General features: G+C 39.7%; 2 protein-coding genes across 3 annotated transcripts; one reads left to right on the top strand and one right to left on the bottom strand.

Annotated features, from left to right (window-relative positions):
* The first annotated feature begins 7,827 nt into the window (after positions 1-7,827).
* Positions 7,828-11,375, top strand: LOC112782820 (bZIP transcription factor 17). Its single transcript, XM_025825427.2, has 2 exons — positions 7,828-10,087; positions 10,779-11,375. The coding sequence occupies exons 1-2, from the start codon at positions 8,116-8,118 to the stop codon at positions 11,207-11,209; spliced, it is 2,403 nt and encodes an 800-aa protein (XP_025681212.1). The 5' UTR covers positions 7,828-8,115; the 3' UTR covers positions 11,210-11,375.
* Positions 11,376-11,533: 158 nt separating this feature from the next.
* On the bottom strand, positions 11,534-13,315 carry LOC112782821 (psbP domain-containing protein 6, chloroplastic). Of its 2 annotated transcripts, XM_025825429.3 has the most exons (3): positions 12,569-13,265; positions 12,312-12,494; positions 11,534-11,895 (listed from the first exon to the last, which is right to left on the bottom strand). In XM_025825429.3, the coding sequence occupies exons 1-2, from the start codon at positions 13,145-13,147 to the stop codon at positions 12,324-12,326; spliced, it is 750 nt and encodes a 249-aa protein (XP_025681214.1). In that variant the 5' UTR covers positions 13,148-13,265; the 3' UTR covers positions 11,534-11,895; positions 12,312-12,323. The 2 variants fall into 2 exon arrangements, with proteins under 2 accessions (XP_025681214.1, XP_025681213.1); XM_025825428.3 differs by lacking the exon at positions 11,534-11,895 and having other exon boundaries at positions 12,169-12,494; positions 12,569-13,315.
* Positions 13,316-17,804: the final 4,489 nt, after the last annotated feature.

Genomic DNA, 17,804 nt, shown 5'->3' with positions numbered 1-17,804 from the left:
ACATACATATTCTCATCTACTACAATCCAATGCATCAAATGCTATTACATGGACACAACCAAAATACCTAATGCCCTAGATTAGTCCTAATCAGTAGCTCTAGTTAACTGCCATGGACAGCCACCTCAATTAACCCCATGTCCAGAAGAGCCGTCATTCCCCGAGCCACAAGACTTATCAGCTTCATCAAATTGCAGCTTCAAGGATCTTCTCAACCTCTTCAACGAAGGCTTCACATCTTTCTCAGCATCAACAGAGACTCGATTAACGCCAACCACATACTCCTAGTGTAAACAATTGCATAAAAATATAAACCTAATTAGAGGGATAATTAATGAGTTCTAGTCAAACGAACTTTATCATAAAATTAAGCGCCCTATCAAAAAAAATTGGCAACAATACTCACCTCTTCACTTTCATCAACTTCATCACATGAATTTTCAGAACTATCCACTTCATTTAACTTATCCACCACGGCATCAGCAGACTTTCTCTTGAGGAGAAGACACTATTAAATAACACAATATATTAGGTTCAATTTAAACACAACTCAAAAAAGGGTGAAAAGTAATACAGAAAAACTAATAGAAGGAACTCGAAGCATGGAACCTTAGCATCTTCATCAGCTCCCAAGTCAACAACACTTGATTCCTTTTGGGTACATTGAGGCGAACCAGCAAAGAGCTCAGAGCAGCTGGAAGGAGTCAATCCTAAATTCGATGATTTAGTAATCTTAGAGGGTTCCCAAATTATCCCTCTCTTTTTGGTAAAAATCCAGCCTTGGATAATACAAAGCACATCCGATATAAGACATGAATAAAGGTGGAACAACCAAAAATTGAAAAATTTAAGAAAGAATTTATTAAAATGAAACAATAGGTGTGAATTTCATTTTTTACCTTTTTAGGACTCAAATCTGAACCAGAGAGCTCAAACATTCCAACTATTGCAGCATCATCACAAACACGCCTCACTGGATAAGTCCCTTTGAATTTTTTCATCCCAACAGGCCTACTAAGAACCTTGAACAGCATAGTTTTTCCAACAATTTCTTGGAATATAGGAGGAGACTGTGTGCCAAACACAACCTACGAACAATATAAAACAGACACAATAGAAAAAATGAATCGGTAGAAACCGAAGGATAAGAAAACTCTTTAACAATAAAATCAGCACATAAAAAGAATATAGCATTCGAGTGACTTACATCAACATCCTTAAGATGTTGTTCAAACAGCTGGGCACAAGTCTTATTCAGTAGGTAACTTGCCTCACGATCAAAGAGGACAAAAATAGAAACACCAGTGGAATCCTCAACCAACACCTTCACTCAACCTGAATTTTTTTAAGATGCACATAAATACTGGCCTAAGGTTAACAATTACGCAGAAATAATATTTATACCTAGGAGTCACATTTGTAATATGGATGTTGCAAAATTGACAAAAGTAAATTCCAGATTCTGCCTGAACACCTTTGCCACACACACAAGCAGAGTACCACCAAGGATCATCCTCAACTATTTCAGCTATCTTCGCTAGTACAACAAAAATTTCAGCCTAAAAATATAAGACCATGTTCATAAATATTAAGACATTATAACCAAAGATAGTTGTAATATAAACTAAAATTGAAAAACTAAAATAAATACTAACAGCATAGTATTTTTAAGTACAAAGGAGGACAAAAGCATTAATATCGTTCCAAAACAAAGCAGTATTTACTAACGAATAGAAAAAGAAAATTTAACAAAAATTATCAAGAGTAAACATGATAAAAAAAAAAATTAAACTGGTTCCAACCTGGTTGTTATCATCAAGCGACTTTACAGTACACTTAGGTGTGAGCTTCATAAAATCTTCTTCTATTCCGATATTTTTTTCAGATCTAACAATGCCAATGGGTTGGGATGTACTAACTCCATGTGGAATAGAACTGTTAACAAATACAGTACCAACTTAAATAAGTAAACAATGACAACAACAACAACAAAAAACACAGCAGAAACTACACGTACAAAAATACCTTTTCCGAAAAGCTACCACCTCTGGGATGTCAAGATTAAATTCAAGCTTTGATGCAAACATAACATTTTGAAGTCCAACTCTACCTGAAAATAAAAAATAGATACATTGGTTACAGGAATATAGTAGTAAAACCAAGTGAACTTGGATAACCGACACACCTGAAGTGAAATTTACATGATACAAACCTCTAAATACCTTAACTTTGGCAAGTTGTAAAACTACAACTGGCTGTTCAGCATACTCAGAAGACAGAAATCGATTAAGTTCATCAACATATTCACCAAATAAGGCACACCGAATCCTATGACTGAAAACAACCAACAAAATCACCTACACTATTAGAAACTTGACTATACAAACACACCGAAAACAAAAAAGAAATATTTTTATTAAACACCTAGCGAGTGGCATTGTCAACACCTTTCAATCATCTCAAAGGAGATTTTTGTGAGATCTTCCTTCACAATCCTTCTATGCAGATATTGTTCTTGCAATGTTACCCGATCTTAAATTGGTCACTCCTCACCATTCGCAGCCAACAACAAACATTAAAAAAACATATGAAAGAATTTTCTACTTTGATCACTTAAACTATGTCATATACATTTCTGCAAATCTGCACACATTTTTCCTACGATCAATAAATCTTTAAATAAAGTGAATTAATTATAAAGATAAACATATTAAATTTCACATAACTCAAGTAAGATAGATGCACAAAAAATAAAGAAATTTTGGAATCTTCACAGGCGACTATGCTTACCATGTAAATTGCTCTTGACAAAGGCTGGCTGAGCATACAATATGCATCAGTCACCCTTGTAGATTGCTCAGCAGCAAAATCCATTTCCTTCAAAACAAATGATAGGATTAAACAAAAATATTAGCTTCTCTCATAACTCATTCAAATATACAAACTTTCAAACAATTCACCAAAGATAAAGTGGCAAAGCAAAAAGTGCAAGAAAAAATATCAAAGAAGACTATCCCAACAGACCGACCTAAGAATGTACTAAATCAAAATGCAATTTGTTTTGACAGTCTTTATATTTGCCACCCAAATTCACCCCCTCTATATCATACTTCTTCTCTCCCTTTTTAAAATTTGGGGGCAAAAAGAAAATACATTTTAATTTTAATTATTAGTTGAGAAAAAAATTATGATAGCATAATCAGCAAAGAGGCGACGCCGCAAATCACCTATACCAACTACCAGAATAGTCAGATTTCTTCCAAAGATCATAAATGAAGAGGTTTTTTTTACCGCGACAGCACATACGGAAACCAATCTTCTTAATCTTGCTAAAATTAAACTTCCAGAACATCTGAAGCCATCCAGAAACAGAAAACATACCAAACCTCAAATCAAAGACAACGAAAACAGACAGAAAATCCTAAATCAAAGAGATTAAAGACCCAGTCCCAGACAAAGAAATAAATCGAGAGAATACCTTCACGGGGGACCGCTGGTTCAGATCTCGACCCAACATGTATCACCAAGGCTGTTAACGTTCGAGAGCGCATCAACCACGCAATAGATATCTTAGTCGCTCAGCATCACCGACATTTCACCAGCTGAAACTAACAGCACCATCGCCGTGATTATGATCTGAGACGAAGATTCTGTCCAGCTCGGTGAGTTAGGGTTTCCAGATGGGGGTTGACAAAAATGGTGTTTAAAAGATGGCATTCCAAATAGAGATATATGGCTTACTGAAATGAGGTTTTGAGAACCAGGGAAAGCCGTAAAGAGAGCGTGGATGGGCAGCGATTATATGGACCAGAATGAGTTTGTGGGCTATGGAGGAGAGAACGAAGCAGAAAGGGGGATTTAGAGTTTCAAAAGCGAGAGAGAGGGATTGGAGTGAAAGATAGATAGATAGATAATAGGAGGGATTTTTTATTCTGGTTAATTGAGAGAATGACGCGTGGCTTCAGGAGCCACGATCATTATACAAGTAATAGATTTACCAAATTACATTTAGAGTCATATCTCGGATACAGTGGGAGAAACCAAAAAACAAACGTATTTCGGATGCACTGATCCCGTTCTGTGATACAGAACGCGCTGGTCATATCCTGGGTGCACCCGAGATATGAACAACAGAGCATCTCAGATACACTACATCCGAGATATGATCATATTTTGACATGTAGCAGTGCATCCGAGATATGTACAAGGAAGCAAAACAAGGGCACTGCATCCGAGATATAGTCAAAATTCGATGTTATGAAAATATTGTAATGTTGTAGATGAAAAATGGTCCCATAACAATCGAAGATAATTAGTTATGCAGAACTTATGCTTCATTACACATTAAACACGTTTAATAACAATCAGTACATCAAAGTGACAACATTGGAACAAAAAGACCTAAACTCTAAACTGCATGCGTCGTCATGGATCCGAGTGGGGCGCAATGGGACACCCACGTCTGGTGTGGCCCTCTCCGCAGCAGAGCCCACATCTCTTCTCCGCACGCTCAATGGCATCCATCTCATTTCGGATCCGAGTGGATACCGGCCTACCCGATGCCTTTCTGTTCATGGCTTAGTTGGGCTTCAGGCGTGCACCGTACCATGGAGACCACATCTTTTCGTCTGGTATCGGTGGAAACTCTTTCTCGTATACCTTGAATACAGAGGCCATCGTGTACACGAGGTCCACAAAATGACCCCACTCAATACTCGCAGCTGCACATGCCGCCAGGGCGTGTCGACATGGGTAATGTAATGACTGGAACAGGCCACAATTGCATGTACGCTCGGTCAGACGAACCCGATATGAAGTCTGTGACCAACCATCTACTGGCTCCACCTCTTCCACGCTAAAAACAGATGCCCTACGATTACAATGGGTGACTCGCAACATCGGCAGGCTCTCTCCGTTCTTATCTATAGCTGCCAACAGCCGCTGCGAGTGGATCTGTCCACCATATAACTAAGCATGTGATTCGCGTCCTCTGCGCACAAACAACTGTTGCAACCGCTCATACGTTGCCCGAACAATCGCTACCATCGGAAGATTCCTCGTTCCCTTTAGCACGACATTTATACACTCTAATAGGTTTGTAGTTATGTGACCATACCGACGACCTTCGTCGCAATGTTGCAACCACAATTCCTTCTTGAAACGAAGAGCCCAATCCACCATCTCACGGGACAGTGTACATAAAGCATCCAAATACCAGTCGCATCCTTTCTTACTCAGACTGTACGCCACATTTATCAGGTATCTCTTACCCTCAATTGACTTGAACCTGGAATTGATGTTTGAAGCCATGTGTCGTATGCAGTAAGCATGATATGCTGACGGGAGATGCCATCTACTGTGAGGTGCATTGAGAGCAGCGCGAATGGCCTATGATCTATCTGATATGATCAGGATTCCTGGTTGTGGAGTAACATGTTGTCTCAAATTTGAGAGAAAAATGACCATGACTCTGTTGTCTCAAACTCCACTAATCAGAAAGCTATAGGAAGAATATTGTTGTTACCATCTTGAGTCACAGCAATCAAAAGCACGCCCCCGTACTTGCCGTACATATGTGTTTCATACACCGATACAAACGGCTTGTAATGCTTAAACGCTTCAATACATGGAGGAAATGCCCAAAAAACTTTATCAAACTGACTCCACTCTCCGTCATCCATATCCTCGTTGTAATAAGGGACAACATTGCATTCGTGGATCGTACCTAGGAGGTACTCCTGCAAGGCTTGTAAGAGTGCCATAATCCTATTGTATGACTCTTCCTAATCGCCATAGATTTTGGCAATTGCCTTTTGCTTTGCCATCCACACTTTCCGATATGAGGGCTTAAAATGATAATTTTGATGGACAGTACTTTGCAACACCGGGATAGATATCGAAGGATCAGTCTTTATCATAGGTAACACAACTTTGCAAATCAACCCAGTATCCAGTTGCGCATGGTCTTGAGACATGGTTGGTGCCAGACAGGTATGTGATCCACCGAACCGACGTACCTTCCTACGAATATTGATCCAATGTCAACAACATGCTAAACAAAAAACAAATGGATAGAGTCTAATGCATCCACAATATAATGCAAAATATACCAGTAATTCAAGTTCTGTCGTAATGCCACACGAAAACTCCACGGACAACCATTGGAGAATTGCTTGCATTGGCAGTGATATTTTAGCCTATCTGACTCTAGCACTCTGTACTCCACATTTCGTCGAATACTGTAGTTCTTCACCACCAGTAGGACTACTTCTCGGTTGTTGAACCTATGCCCACTTTAGAATTCTACCCCACCATCCGTGTTGTAATCCTCCCCGTCCCCAGCATTCAAAAGATCATCCGAGTGCATTGCATCCAAGTTCAACGTCTGGTAATGGCTAGGAACATTTGACAGTCGAGGAATGGCTAAAGGTGGAGGTAGCAGAAACCTACCAACAGTGCCTCTGGGAGTCTCCGGCACAAACTCATCCTCTGACATTGTATCACTTTATGACTCGGACCCAGCAACATAGATGGAATCGCCCTCACTGTCGGAATCGTTGGCACTATCATGAGGCTGGGCATAGTGGATTGGTGTAACCTCGAGCGGCACGACTTCAGGACCCGGAGGAGACAGCCCATCCCCAACAATTACATCACATACCATAGCATACAACTCCATCACATGTTGGGGCATCAGTTGTGCATGTATGTCGAACATTACCTTCACATGCTGATTCCCATCTATCCAGAATAACTAGTTCGTAAATCTCCCGTTCGGAAGCGCATACAGAAATCTATATGCAATCCTCCCTACCTCCTTTGTTCGTACTCCTCCCATATTGCTCAGCATGATCGTCTTTAGCGCATCCAGGGTATCAACCCGGTAAGTGCACAACATCACATGATCACAGTATTGTCAGACTAAAAAAATCACTCATTCATCGCCGTGTCTGACTATCCCATTCGGATAAACCACCACAAAAAAGTATTGATTGTTCTCCATCAGAGCAAAATCAAAAGAAGAGAAAGAAATGAATGGTTTGTGAATTGTGAGATGAGAGGTATTGAGATGGTCTCTATAAATAGACTTATTGTACAACATATCTTGGGTGCTGAGACCTTAATTATAATCTTGACTATATTTCGAATGCAGTGCCTCTGTTTTGCTTCCTTGCACGTATCTCGGATGCACTGCTACATGTCAGAATATGAGCATATCTCGGATGCAGTGTATTCGAGATGCTCTCTTGTTCATATCTCGGGCACATTTGGGATATGACCAGCACGTTCTGTATCACAGAACGAAATCAACGCATCTGAGATACGTTCATTTTTTTGTTTTCCCACGGTATCCGAGATATGACTCTAAATGTAATTTGGTAAATACTTATACGTTTATTTAAATTGGTAAATATTATTTTTTTAATTTAAATAAAAAATTCCCTAAAATATAGTTCTTTCACTTTTTAATTTAGATATGGAAGAGAGAATGGTGTAGGACGTAGTTATGGAGTGTATAGGTGCTTATACAGCTGTGGTGTCAGAAATTAAGATCGAACCGTCCAATTTGTAAGAGGTATAGAAATCAGATTGTCTAATCTTTTGGTACACAAATCGGACCCGATGATTTGTATTTAAAAAATTAAAAAAATTTGGGATACACAAATCGGATTTGTCTATTTTTTAAATTTTTTAAACAGGATGGTTCAATTTGTGTACTCCAAATTTTTAAAATTTTTTAAACATCCCACAATTTTAAAAAATACTCAAAATTACAATATTAAAATATATCACATATCTCATTTCCATATCTAAATTTTTTAGCCGAGTTTTTTTGTGATCTTTTTAAAAGAGAAAAAAAAAATTCAAAACCGGATCTACACTATTCAGTTAAGCGGTGAAACCACGCGCGCGTATCTAAACGAGATCTCAGTTATTATCCTGATCCTGTAACTGGTTTTATGGCACGTGATCCCACGCGCAGGACACTTCAAAACAACGAGAAAAACCCTCATTCTCTCATCTTCCCAAAACCCAAGTCTTTGTCGTCGTTCATCACACTTTTCTGCTGAATTACTGAAAATTCCTCAATTCTCCCAAATCCTTCCTCCGTCCATGCCCGGCCCCGGCATTATCGCCGCCGAGTGCGCACCGCAGGCGGCCGAGGCGCCGTCTGACCTCGCATTCGATGATTTCTCCTCCCAATTCGACGGATTACCCATCCCCTCCATGGACGCGCTTTTCGTCGAAAATGGTGTTGGCACACTGAATACTCACGCCTTCGCTTCCGATCTCGAATTTCCCATGGATTTTGGCGACGGCGGTGACTATGAAATCACCTTCGACGACCTCGATAACCTTTACATCCCCTCCGATGCCGACGATTTTCTCCTCCCCGACGCATGCAACCCTAATGGCGACCTGATTTTGCCGACGAACGATGATCTCGGCGATTGTTCTGGTAAGAATTCCGATTGCGACGCCGCTAATTCAGACTCGCCGGAATCAGGATCCTGTGCTGTTTATGGCGATCGGAGCTCCGGTGTTTCTAGGTTTTTGAATTCTCAGTCCTCCTCGGAGTCAGGCAGCTTCAAGCGCGAGCTTTCACCGAATCCTCGTGACTCTGCTGTTGTGAAAGACTCGAGCTTTCCGTCGCATGATTCTGATTCGTGCGGCGAAAGGGAAGAGTCGTCGAATGGTGCGATTTCTTCGCGGGGTTCGGGGAACGGTAGCGGGTCGGGTGTATACGAAACCATGAACTCTCCCTCACCTGATTGTTGCCGTTACGAGAGGGAAATTTCATCGACACACGCACATACAATTTTGGATCGGAACGTGAAATTGGAGGATAATGGAAAAGGTTGTGATCTGAAGAGAAAGCAAGATCAGAGTGAAGGGAGTGCTGAGACTAGAACAACCAAATTCAGAAGATCATCAGCGCCTGTGGAGAACAAGACCCAACAGAATGTGGTGGTTGATGACGACGACGAGAAGAGGAAGGCCAGATTGATGAGAAACAGGGAAAGTGCACAGCTTTCGAGGCAGAGGAAGAAGCACTATGTGGAAGAGCTTGAGGAGAAGGTGCGGTCAATGCATTCAACAATTGCTGATTTGAGTAGCAAGATTTCGTTTGTGATGGCTGAGAACGCCACTTTAAGGCAGCAATTGGGTGTTGGTGGGATGTGCCCTCCTCCCCCACCTGTTCCTGGGATGTATCCTCATGCTCCTCCCATGGCCCACATGCCTTATACATGGATGCCATGTGCTCCATATGTTGTTAAGCCTCAAGGATCTCAGGTTCCCTTGGTCCCCATTCCAAAGTTGAAGCCTCAGCAACCTGCTTCTTCATCAAAGAGTAAGAAGTCTGAGGGTAAGAAAAGTGAGGTGAAAACTAAGAAGGTTGCTAGCATTAGTTTGTTGGGTCTGTTTTTCTTTATACTGCTTTTTGGTGGGCTTGTTCCTATCGTGGATGTCAAGTTTGGTGGCTTAGTGGGGTATGTTCCTGGTAGGTCTAGCTATGTTACTGATAGGTTGTATAATCATCAAGGTGGAGGGAAGGTGTGGCCTGTGAATGGTCCTAGGAATGGATCTGAAAGAGACGAGGATATAGGGTATTCCAATGGGAGGTTTAGTATTTCCGACCACAGGGATTATGAGAGGGGTCGGAAACTAGGAGAGCAATCTCATGAACGGCAAGACCCACGATGCGATGAATTCGGCCATCGTGGCAATGCCAGTGAGCCCCTCCTTGCTTCGCTGTATGTCCCTAGGAATGATAAGCTGGTGAAGATTGATGGAAACTTGATAATCCATTCTATACTGGCTGGTGAGAAAGCTATGGCTTCTCAGACTCATGAGGCAAAGAAAGAGAATAAAGAAACTGGTTTGGTCATTACTAAGGATTGGGATTCTGCTTTGGCAATTCCTGAAGTTGGAAGAAATAGAGGTCAGCATCCTCATGTGTATACTGTTCCACCTGAGCAGAGGAAGGCTCTTGGTTCTGGTTCAACCAAAACTTTAAAGGACCACATGAAATCCTCTGCAAGTGATGGTAAAATGCAACAGTGGTTCCGTGAAGGCCTTGCAGGTGATCATCTGTTTGACTTGTGTCTGTTACTGGTTTTTACTTTTCACTCTCAAATTGCTGAATATGAAGATACATTGTCTCCTGCTGACTTGTGATATGTCTTGTTGGTTGTTGTTTAAGGCTGAATTTGGAATCACATTTTATTGATTGCCACCTAACATCAATTTTGTCTATGATCGTGTGTTGGAGATTCTAACTAAGCTAAATTTTAGTAGCTTGTTGTACTGGTCTTGTCTGTTCCTTGGTTGTCCTGGATGAAAAATCATCATGCTGTTTGGTAATTACAAGATTGTGTCTTCTGCTACCAATATGGGTTGTTGTAGAAGACTTTAGAACTTGGTTAGATGCAGTAATTGGGTTTGGTTAGTGGGAAGTCTCAAAATAGTTTGATAGCTTGGTTTTAACACTGCTTAATTTGACAATGTCATGGCATCCACCAATTGTTGCATTTTCAATTCTTTTTGCATATGTGAGGCTTCAAGGTATGCCTGTTGAATATAAGAGCTGAATCAATGTCTTCGTTTTGCCTACCACTCGGTCATACTTAATTACTTGAGCGCATCTATATTGTTGGTTGTCTCTTGCTGCCTTGCAAGTTGCAATTTCTGTCTAATCTATTATGTGCTTGGTTGCCTATTTTGGTGCCTGCGAAGCATTGATGTATACTGACTGTTCTGATTCCCTTATGCAGGACCAATGTTAAGTTCAGGCATGTGCACAGAAGTCTTCCAGTTTGATGCCTCTCCAAAACCTGGCGCTATAGTTCCGGCAACATCAGTTGCCAATGTTTCTCGGGAGAGCCGCCAGAATGTTACAGCACTTAACAAGACCAGGAACAGAAGAATCCTCCATGGGCTCCCAGGTCACCTTGATGGAACCAGTCTGAACCTAACTGAAGACCATGTAAGGAATTCAGAGAGTGATCACTTCCATGGTAATAAATCTTCCATGGTGGTTTCAGTGCTTGTTGATCCCAAAGAGGCCGCAGATAGTGATGTCGACGGTGTGATGACTCCAAAATCGATCTCTCGGATATTTGTGGTTGTGCTCATGGACAGTGTCAAGTATGTCACATACTCGTGTGGTCTTCCTCGTTTGTCTCCGCATCTAGTGACTGCTTGAGAAAACGTTTTGACAGCACAGAACCTACCATCTAATACAAGTTATAGTTTCAGTTTTGTACATAACCAACGCAAGTTAATTTAGCAATGCCTTAAGTGGGATTAACAAACTGTACTGAGTTGAGATTTTTATAACTTCTATAATATGATGCGAATATAGTTGATTTTGTGTCGTTCTTTATTTATTGAGATCATATTCGAGCGTTGTTTTATTTTCTAACTTGGCTAAGGATTCGGTAACCCTACCCTATCATGAAAGGATGCTTAAAATAATTATGGAAGGTACCTCATTATTTTATTTGTTGAAATTTATAAAAGAATCTCGTTTTTCAGTGTCTATAATGTTTTATTATTGAACACCAAAAACAACTCCTCAATCTCTCTTCTCCTATAGTCCTATGCTTCTTTGGCTGCTTCCAAAAGTTCCAGCAGCACAAAATTACATATTGCATAATTCATATTGTGAAAATTAAAATGCCAACTTAATGTGACAGAGACATGGATTAAATGACAACATTCTCAAAGGAATTCATGAAAGAAATTAAGTGAGAAAACTTTTAATGATATAACTTTGAGTGCCCAATTCAAAGTCTTGGACTTTTGGCACAGAAGATCTAACGTTGATTATGCTAACCATCTCCACAACTTCCTTCACACTGTTAATTATTCATGTAGCCTGTAACTTACCTGTTATAAAATGGAAGAAGAAATAATCTATAATGATTAGACGTTAGATTAGGTGTTGGAAAAAAATTTAATAACTTCCGTTTTGGTTAAGAACAAGCAACCGCTTCCATTACTCCTAAGCTAAGAAATAATAATCTCGCAAGGTACCAAGACTGAGATATGGCAGTGGATTATCTAATCAAGTATTACACCTTTCAGCACATCACTTGCTGTTCAAAGAACCCTAGTCTCTCTTATTGTATTTTATAAGATAAGATGTATGATTTGGAAGCCTTGTATAATAATGATTATATCAACTTTATGGATATTTTTATTGAGTTTGTAGTTACAAGAATAGCATAAACTAACACTATCAGAACACAGAGATTTGAACCTTGGAAAAGAAAATTCCAAATGGTAGCCAACACAACTCTTACTCAGAAAAAAAACTAGAGGAGGAAGGAATCAAGCATGGCCTTCAAAGTCTTCTGAGAAGCTTGCCACTGCTTGTCATTGGCACTAGCCACAAAGAGAACAAGAGTGTTTCCCTTGGCCGTTGCTTTGGCGAGGTTGTGCGTACCCGTTAGAGCATATGGAGTTTCAAGCAAGTATTTATAGTACTGCAGATGGCACAATGTTAGCAACAACAACACACAGCAGAAGAGAAGAAAGAGAAGTTGATTCATGTATGTACCGTTTGATCGCCAAGCTTTTCAACCTCAGTTTCTAGGAGCTCATCAGGATCATACGTGTTTCCAGTGACAAATGGACCAAGAGAAGCAATCACTTTCTCAGGGCTTCCAATGTCTTCAATTGTCGCATTTGGTTTGTTGGTTAGGCGTATTAACGGCGACGCCACTACCTGCACTTTACCCTGTTTTTCATCTTCAAATTTGACCTCAACCCAAGGCTCTGCGCATTTTGGCTGACAGTAATTTCCAGATAATATGTTTGCCACACGTGCCTGTTTCCAAGTGGGTGGGAGGATGAATTGGTATGGCTGCACATTTCCTGCTCGAAGGGCAGGGGTGTCCTTGGGAGAAGCTTTGAAGAGAACAAAAGAGGGGTCGGAAGGGGAAGGAGGAAGGAAAGAGCCAACTTCAACCTCTCTGGCGAGTGAGGGTCTGAGAAGAAGCAGTGGAAGAGCCTGCAATGCAACGCCCTTGAAGAGATCTCTTCTTGATGAGGCTCTGATGAAGGAGAGTTTAGAATAAGAAGAAGAAGAAGAAGCGCGGAGTGTGAGTAAGGAGGTAGTGAATGGAGAGGTCGCCATTTCAAAGATAGCGAGTTGCAGGGAACTCTAAAGGGAAGTAGTCAACAATGTCTTATCCATTGTCACGCTGTGAGGACGAGACTCGTTACACTTAACTCCTCTATGCATCTCCCATCTGTCCCACTTTTTCCCTCTCTTTCTTTCTCTATTTTCAAAACTCAACATAAAATCTTTAGTTAAACTATCATAATAAGGTGGAAATTCAGCTCCAGTTAACTTTACGTAAAGTTAATATTTGAGAGTCGTTAGATGATTTGATTGATTTGACTAAATTTTCATCTAACAATTCTCAAATATCAACTTTACATGAAATCAACTACACCTAAATTTCTACCTCATAATAATTGTAATAATAATTCTTCTCCATTTTTTTAGTTATTTCATTAAGTATAATTTTTTGTTATATTTTATTTTTAATTTTATTTAAAAAATATATGGTGAGAAATTAAATTTTATTTTACAACAATAATTGACAAAACAAATTTTAAAAATTCATTTTTATATGTATTATTAATTAAAGAAAGATTAAAACTAGGAAGTTAAGTTAATTTTTATAAAATTATTTTGTGTATTTTAAATTTTATATTTTAAATTATAAATTATAAAATTAAATTCTCTACAAACTAAAAATTAAAAATTAATCTTATATTTTTCTAATAAAAATACTACAAATCTAAAATATTAAATTATACTTTTATATTATTGCCATAAATATGTATTTATTTGATTTGACTAAAAATTTAATTTAATTTTAATGCACTAATATTATAAAGAATTTTATAATATGGGTATAGCTCTCTTCTGCTTTCTTCTTCAACCCTTTTGACATGGCCACGATCGTCTCTGCCTTTTTCGCCTTGGCCTGAGCTTTATTCAAGTCGGACATCAGCCCATCCCTCTCCTCCTCCAATTCTTTGTTGATCTCCTTCAGCCTCTCCACTTCAACTCAAGCAGCCACCAGAGAGCTGTGAATGGCGCTGATAGGAATTTTCTCTAACTCCTTGGCCAAGGCAGCTCACACATCTGCCGCCCGAATTTCACTTCGGGCTAGGAGTTGAAGGTGGTTCTGGATAGCCACATCGTTCATGCTAATATGGCTATAAGGGAGAATGTTTTTCTCACTCCAAGCAAGCACGTCAAATCTCTTATTGTAAATACTACTCCCTCGACAATCTTTTGTCTTTTCGGAGGTGGTTCAGAGGAAGAAGTAAAAAGGCGTGCCCTAACACTTTTTGAAAGAGAGTCAAGAGTAATTAGCCGAGTTGTTGGGATAGGTATAATCTTCTTTGAAGTTGATGTACCCGAATCTGATTTTTTGGGAGTAGATCGGGTAGAAGTATCCCCGATTTTCTTTTGTTGAATACCACGAGCCACAACATTCTCTCTGGTGGCTCGGCCATGGTAGCCGACTTAGGAGCCATTTTTTCTGTAAAAGCAAGTAAAGGCACATCACTTGTCAATACAAACTCGCAACTAAAATTTATAAGCAAAAGGTAAGAAAGCTACTTAGTTCGGATCGGAGTTGACTGGGATCCCCTAAGAACTTTTTGGTGTCCAAGTAAGAAGCCCAGCCCCAGCACTCTTGGAATAAGTCAATTACACCCTTTTCAAGCTCATCTAAGCCATCTACATTATATTTGGCTATCACGGGTTCCTCTTTCCAATATAAGAAAAAACAGGGTTCATCATTCTCATCTAAGAAGAAAGGCCGGACCTCCTCTATAACTCGGATTTTGAAAAAATAATTTTTGAAATCACGGAAGGACTCGTCAAAAATAGAGAAAACCTTTCTACCATGGACGGCACGAAAGAAAAGCTAAGCTATATTTTTTGAACCAAAGGACTTGATCAAAACAAAAAGATAAAAGAAAACATTGATTGAAGGTCGGATATCAAGCTCCTGACATAGAAGTTGGTATATTTTGAGAAAGGCCCAAGAATTAGGATGAAGTTGGAAAGGAGCAACATTGCAAGTCCAAAGAGCATTACTCTCAAAGTCGGAAAAGGAAAGCCTAACGTCTAGTTTAGTGAAAAAACAATCATAAGCGTAAAAGAAGAGGTATTCCGACTTATCTAAGGGGAAAAAATACACCCTCTCCTCAGGATCAGCTATAACTGTCTCATAATTTCGCTCATCCTCTCGATTTTCACAGAACCTATGGTGCCTACCAAAAGTCTCAGCATATTCTCTATCAATCACAAGTACAGGAGTAAGGACAGTAGTATCTACACAAGATAAAAGAGAAGATGGGACTTTTGTTGACATGTTGAGAATAACAGATCGAGACATAAAACTATATCTACAAATACAACAAAGAAATCATCTCTAAAAAACTCGAACACCAAGCAAAAGTAGTCGGGTTTTCAACAAACAGAACATAAAGCACGATTTCAAAAATAGTTTTTCAAATAAGGTCAAGGAATAGAAATGGCGTCACTTCTGAACTAGCAACAGCAACACCATTTGGGGACAACACGATAATAGTCCACAACAACAACTAGCAACAATTTTCAAGAAATTTCAAGACACAACCAAAGTCCACAACAATAATCCCAGACAATAAACAGTTTCAAAAGTATTTTTAGCAATAAACGAGTAGTAATGGCTAAAAGAAAAGCAAAAGTCTCTGTCCAAACTTTCCAAAAACACTAACTCAAGGTATCATCTAAAACAACCAAATACAAGTACTCAAAGTAATTGAAAAACAAAAAAGGCAGATAAAATTACCAGCCTTGACGAAGATGCAAAAAGGAAAGTGCTCTTCAAGCAGCAGAAAAATTCGAACGTTCCTCTTCAAAGCGCAAAAAAAAATTCAAAGAAATCAAGATGGAAAAATCTCAAAACCAAGAAACGGTTAGTCAGTTACAAAGAAAGAACAAATGAGTATTTTGAAGAAAGGAAAGACGAAATGAAAAGTGTTTCAAAAACGAAAAAGAGAGAATAATGAAGAGAAGAAGCTTTTATAAGAGAAGAGGCTTTTAAAGAAGCAACGTTTAAAAATTTTGAAACATGTCGAGTATCCGACCTCCTAAAAGCGGCGTACCCGACGATGAAAACTGAAGCCACGAATGCTTGGGCCCGACCTCATGAAAGTTCAGACTCAAATAGGGACACTGTTCATATTTTGGTCCAGAAATAAAGCTAGGCCCAATAATGATAAAAGGCCCAACCAAAAAGATGGCCTCTCCTAACTTACCCGACCTCTTAAGAGGTTGGACACGACAAAAGAGGTCCAGTTTTACTTATCCAAATAAGTAACTGCCTTCTCGAATCTTTCCTACTATCCCTATCTTTACTAAAAGCTAAATTCTAACAAACTCCCAAGATAAAATGAACAGTTATCCACCAACAAAAGTATAACTACTATACTTTACTATAAATACACTGACATTACTCAGGTATATTCACGTTCTAATCTACTAAAAACCTGCCTAAAACCCTTGCTAATTTAAGCATCGGAGTCTCTTGCAGGTACCACCCCCACCTCCTCACGAGGAATTCGGACGGCAGTACCTCAGCACCAGAATAAGTTGGACGCAACCTCCTACAAAATTTGGACATCACATTTAAACTCAAATAATCGTTTCAGATAATCCTCGGAACAAATTATTCTGTAAATGTAGAAATAGTAAAATACTGAATTTAAAAAACATTTTTACTTTCAACATCATGAAAATTAAATTCTATTTACAATGCAATAACTAGGAAAACAAATGGGACCAATATATTAAAATGATTACGTATATTATAACAAAAATATTATTTGTACACTAAAATCAGTTATTAAAATTAACTACTAATATATTTGTATATAAATACTGTTCATACCCTGGCCCAAGAATTAAGGTCCAGGATCCAAGCAAAAAGGCCCAACCCAAAGGGTTGGCCCTCACCCAGTACCAGCCTTCATCCCCAGAAGTCGGTACTAAGCACGACCTGCTCCAAAGAAGTCGGATACGAGGGTCAGCTGGCAGATAACACTCATTCGAGTGAGTAACTGCCCCTAGAAACTCTCTAACCACTTCATAGAGCCATATCTTAACCTCCCTAAGATATGGGAACGGTTAAACACCTAAAAAGGTGGCACTACTTTAGCGGTGGTTATTGGTTCACCACTATAAATACACTGACACCATTCAGGTATCAGCAAGTTCCAATATACTCTCTAACCTGCTCACACTCTTGCTAACTTAGGCATTGGAGTGTCTTTGCAGGTACCACCTCCCATTCTGTCTCACGTACAAGTCGGACGGAGGAACACCGAGTACCAGGTCCACTCGACAGCCACCTCCTTTACACATTTGGGCCAACCAACGCCATCCGGCCCATTAATCTCCGGTTACCCACCGTAACATTGGCGCCGTTGCCGGGGACCCGAGAGATCAACCAGTGATGGCGGATAGATCCCTTGAAGAGGGTCATGTGGAGACAGATTCTGAACAAGAGAATCTGAACACTGGAAACAATGAGGCAGACCAGACCCTTCACCAGGAAGCCAATGATCAACCCAGGGAAGGCACCTCCGGAATCAAAAACCCGAAGGTAAATTCCTCGGAGGGGCGTGAATCAGAAAAAGAAGGACCATCCCACGCAATTGAGCTCATGGGACTAGTCCACAGTCGCCTCGAGCAGCTAGAACAGGAACGGGAACGACAA

Source organism: Arachis hypogaea, chromosome 20 (genome assembly GCF_003086295.3).
Source record: "Arachis hypogaea cultivar Tifrunner chromosome 20, arahy.Tifrunner.gnm2.J5K5, whole genome shotgun sequence".
Lineage (NCBI taxonomy): Eukaryota > Viridiplantae > Streptophyta > Magnoliopsida > Fabales > Fabaceae > Arachis > Arachis hypogaea.
Note: the sequence above shows the minus strand (reverse complement) of the source record. Positions and strands in the feature narration are given on the sequence as shown.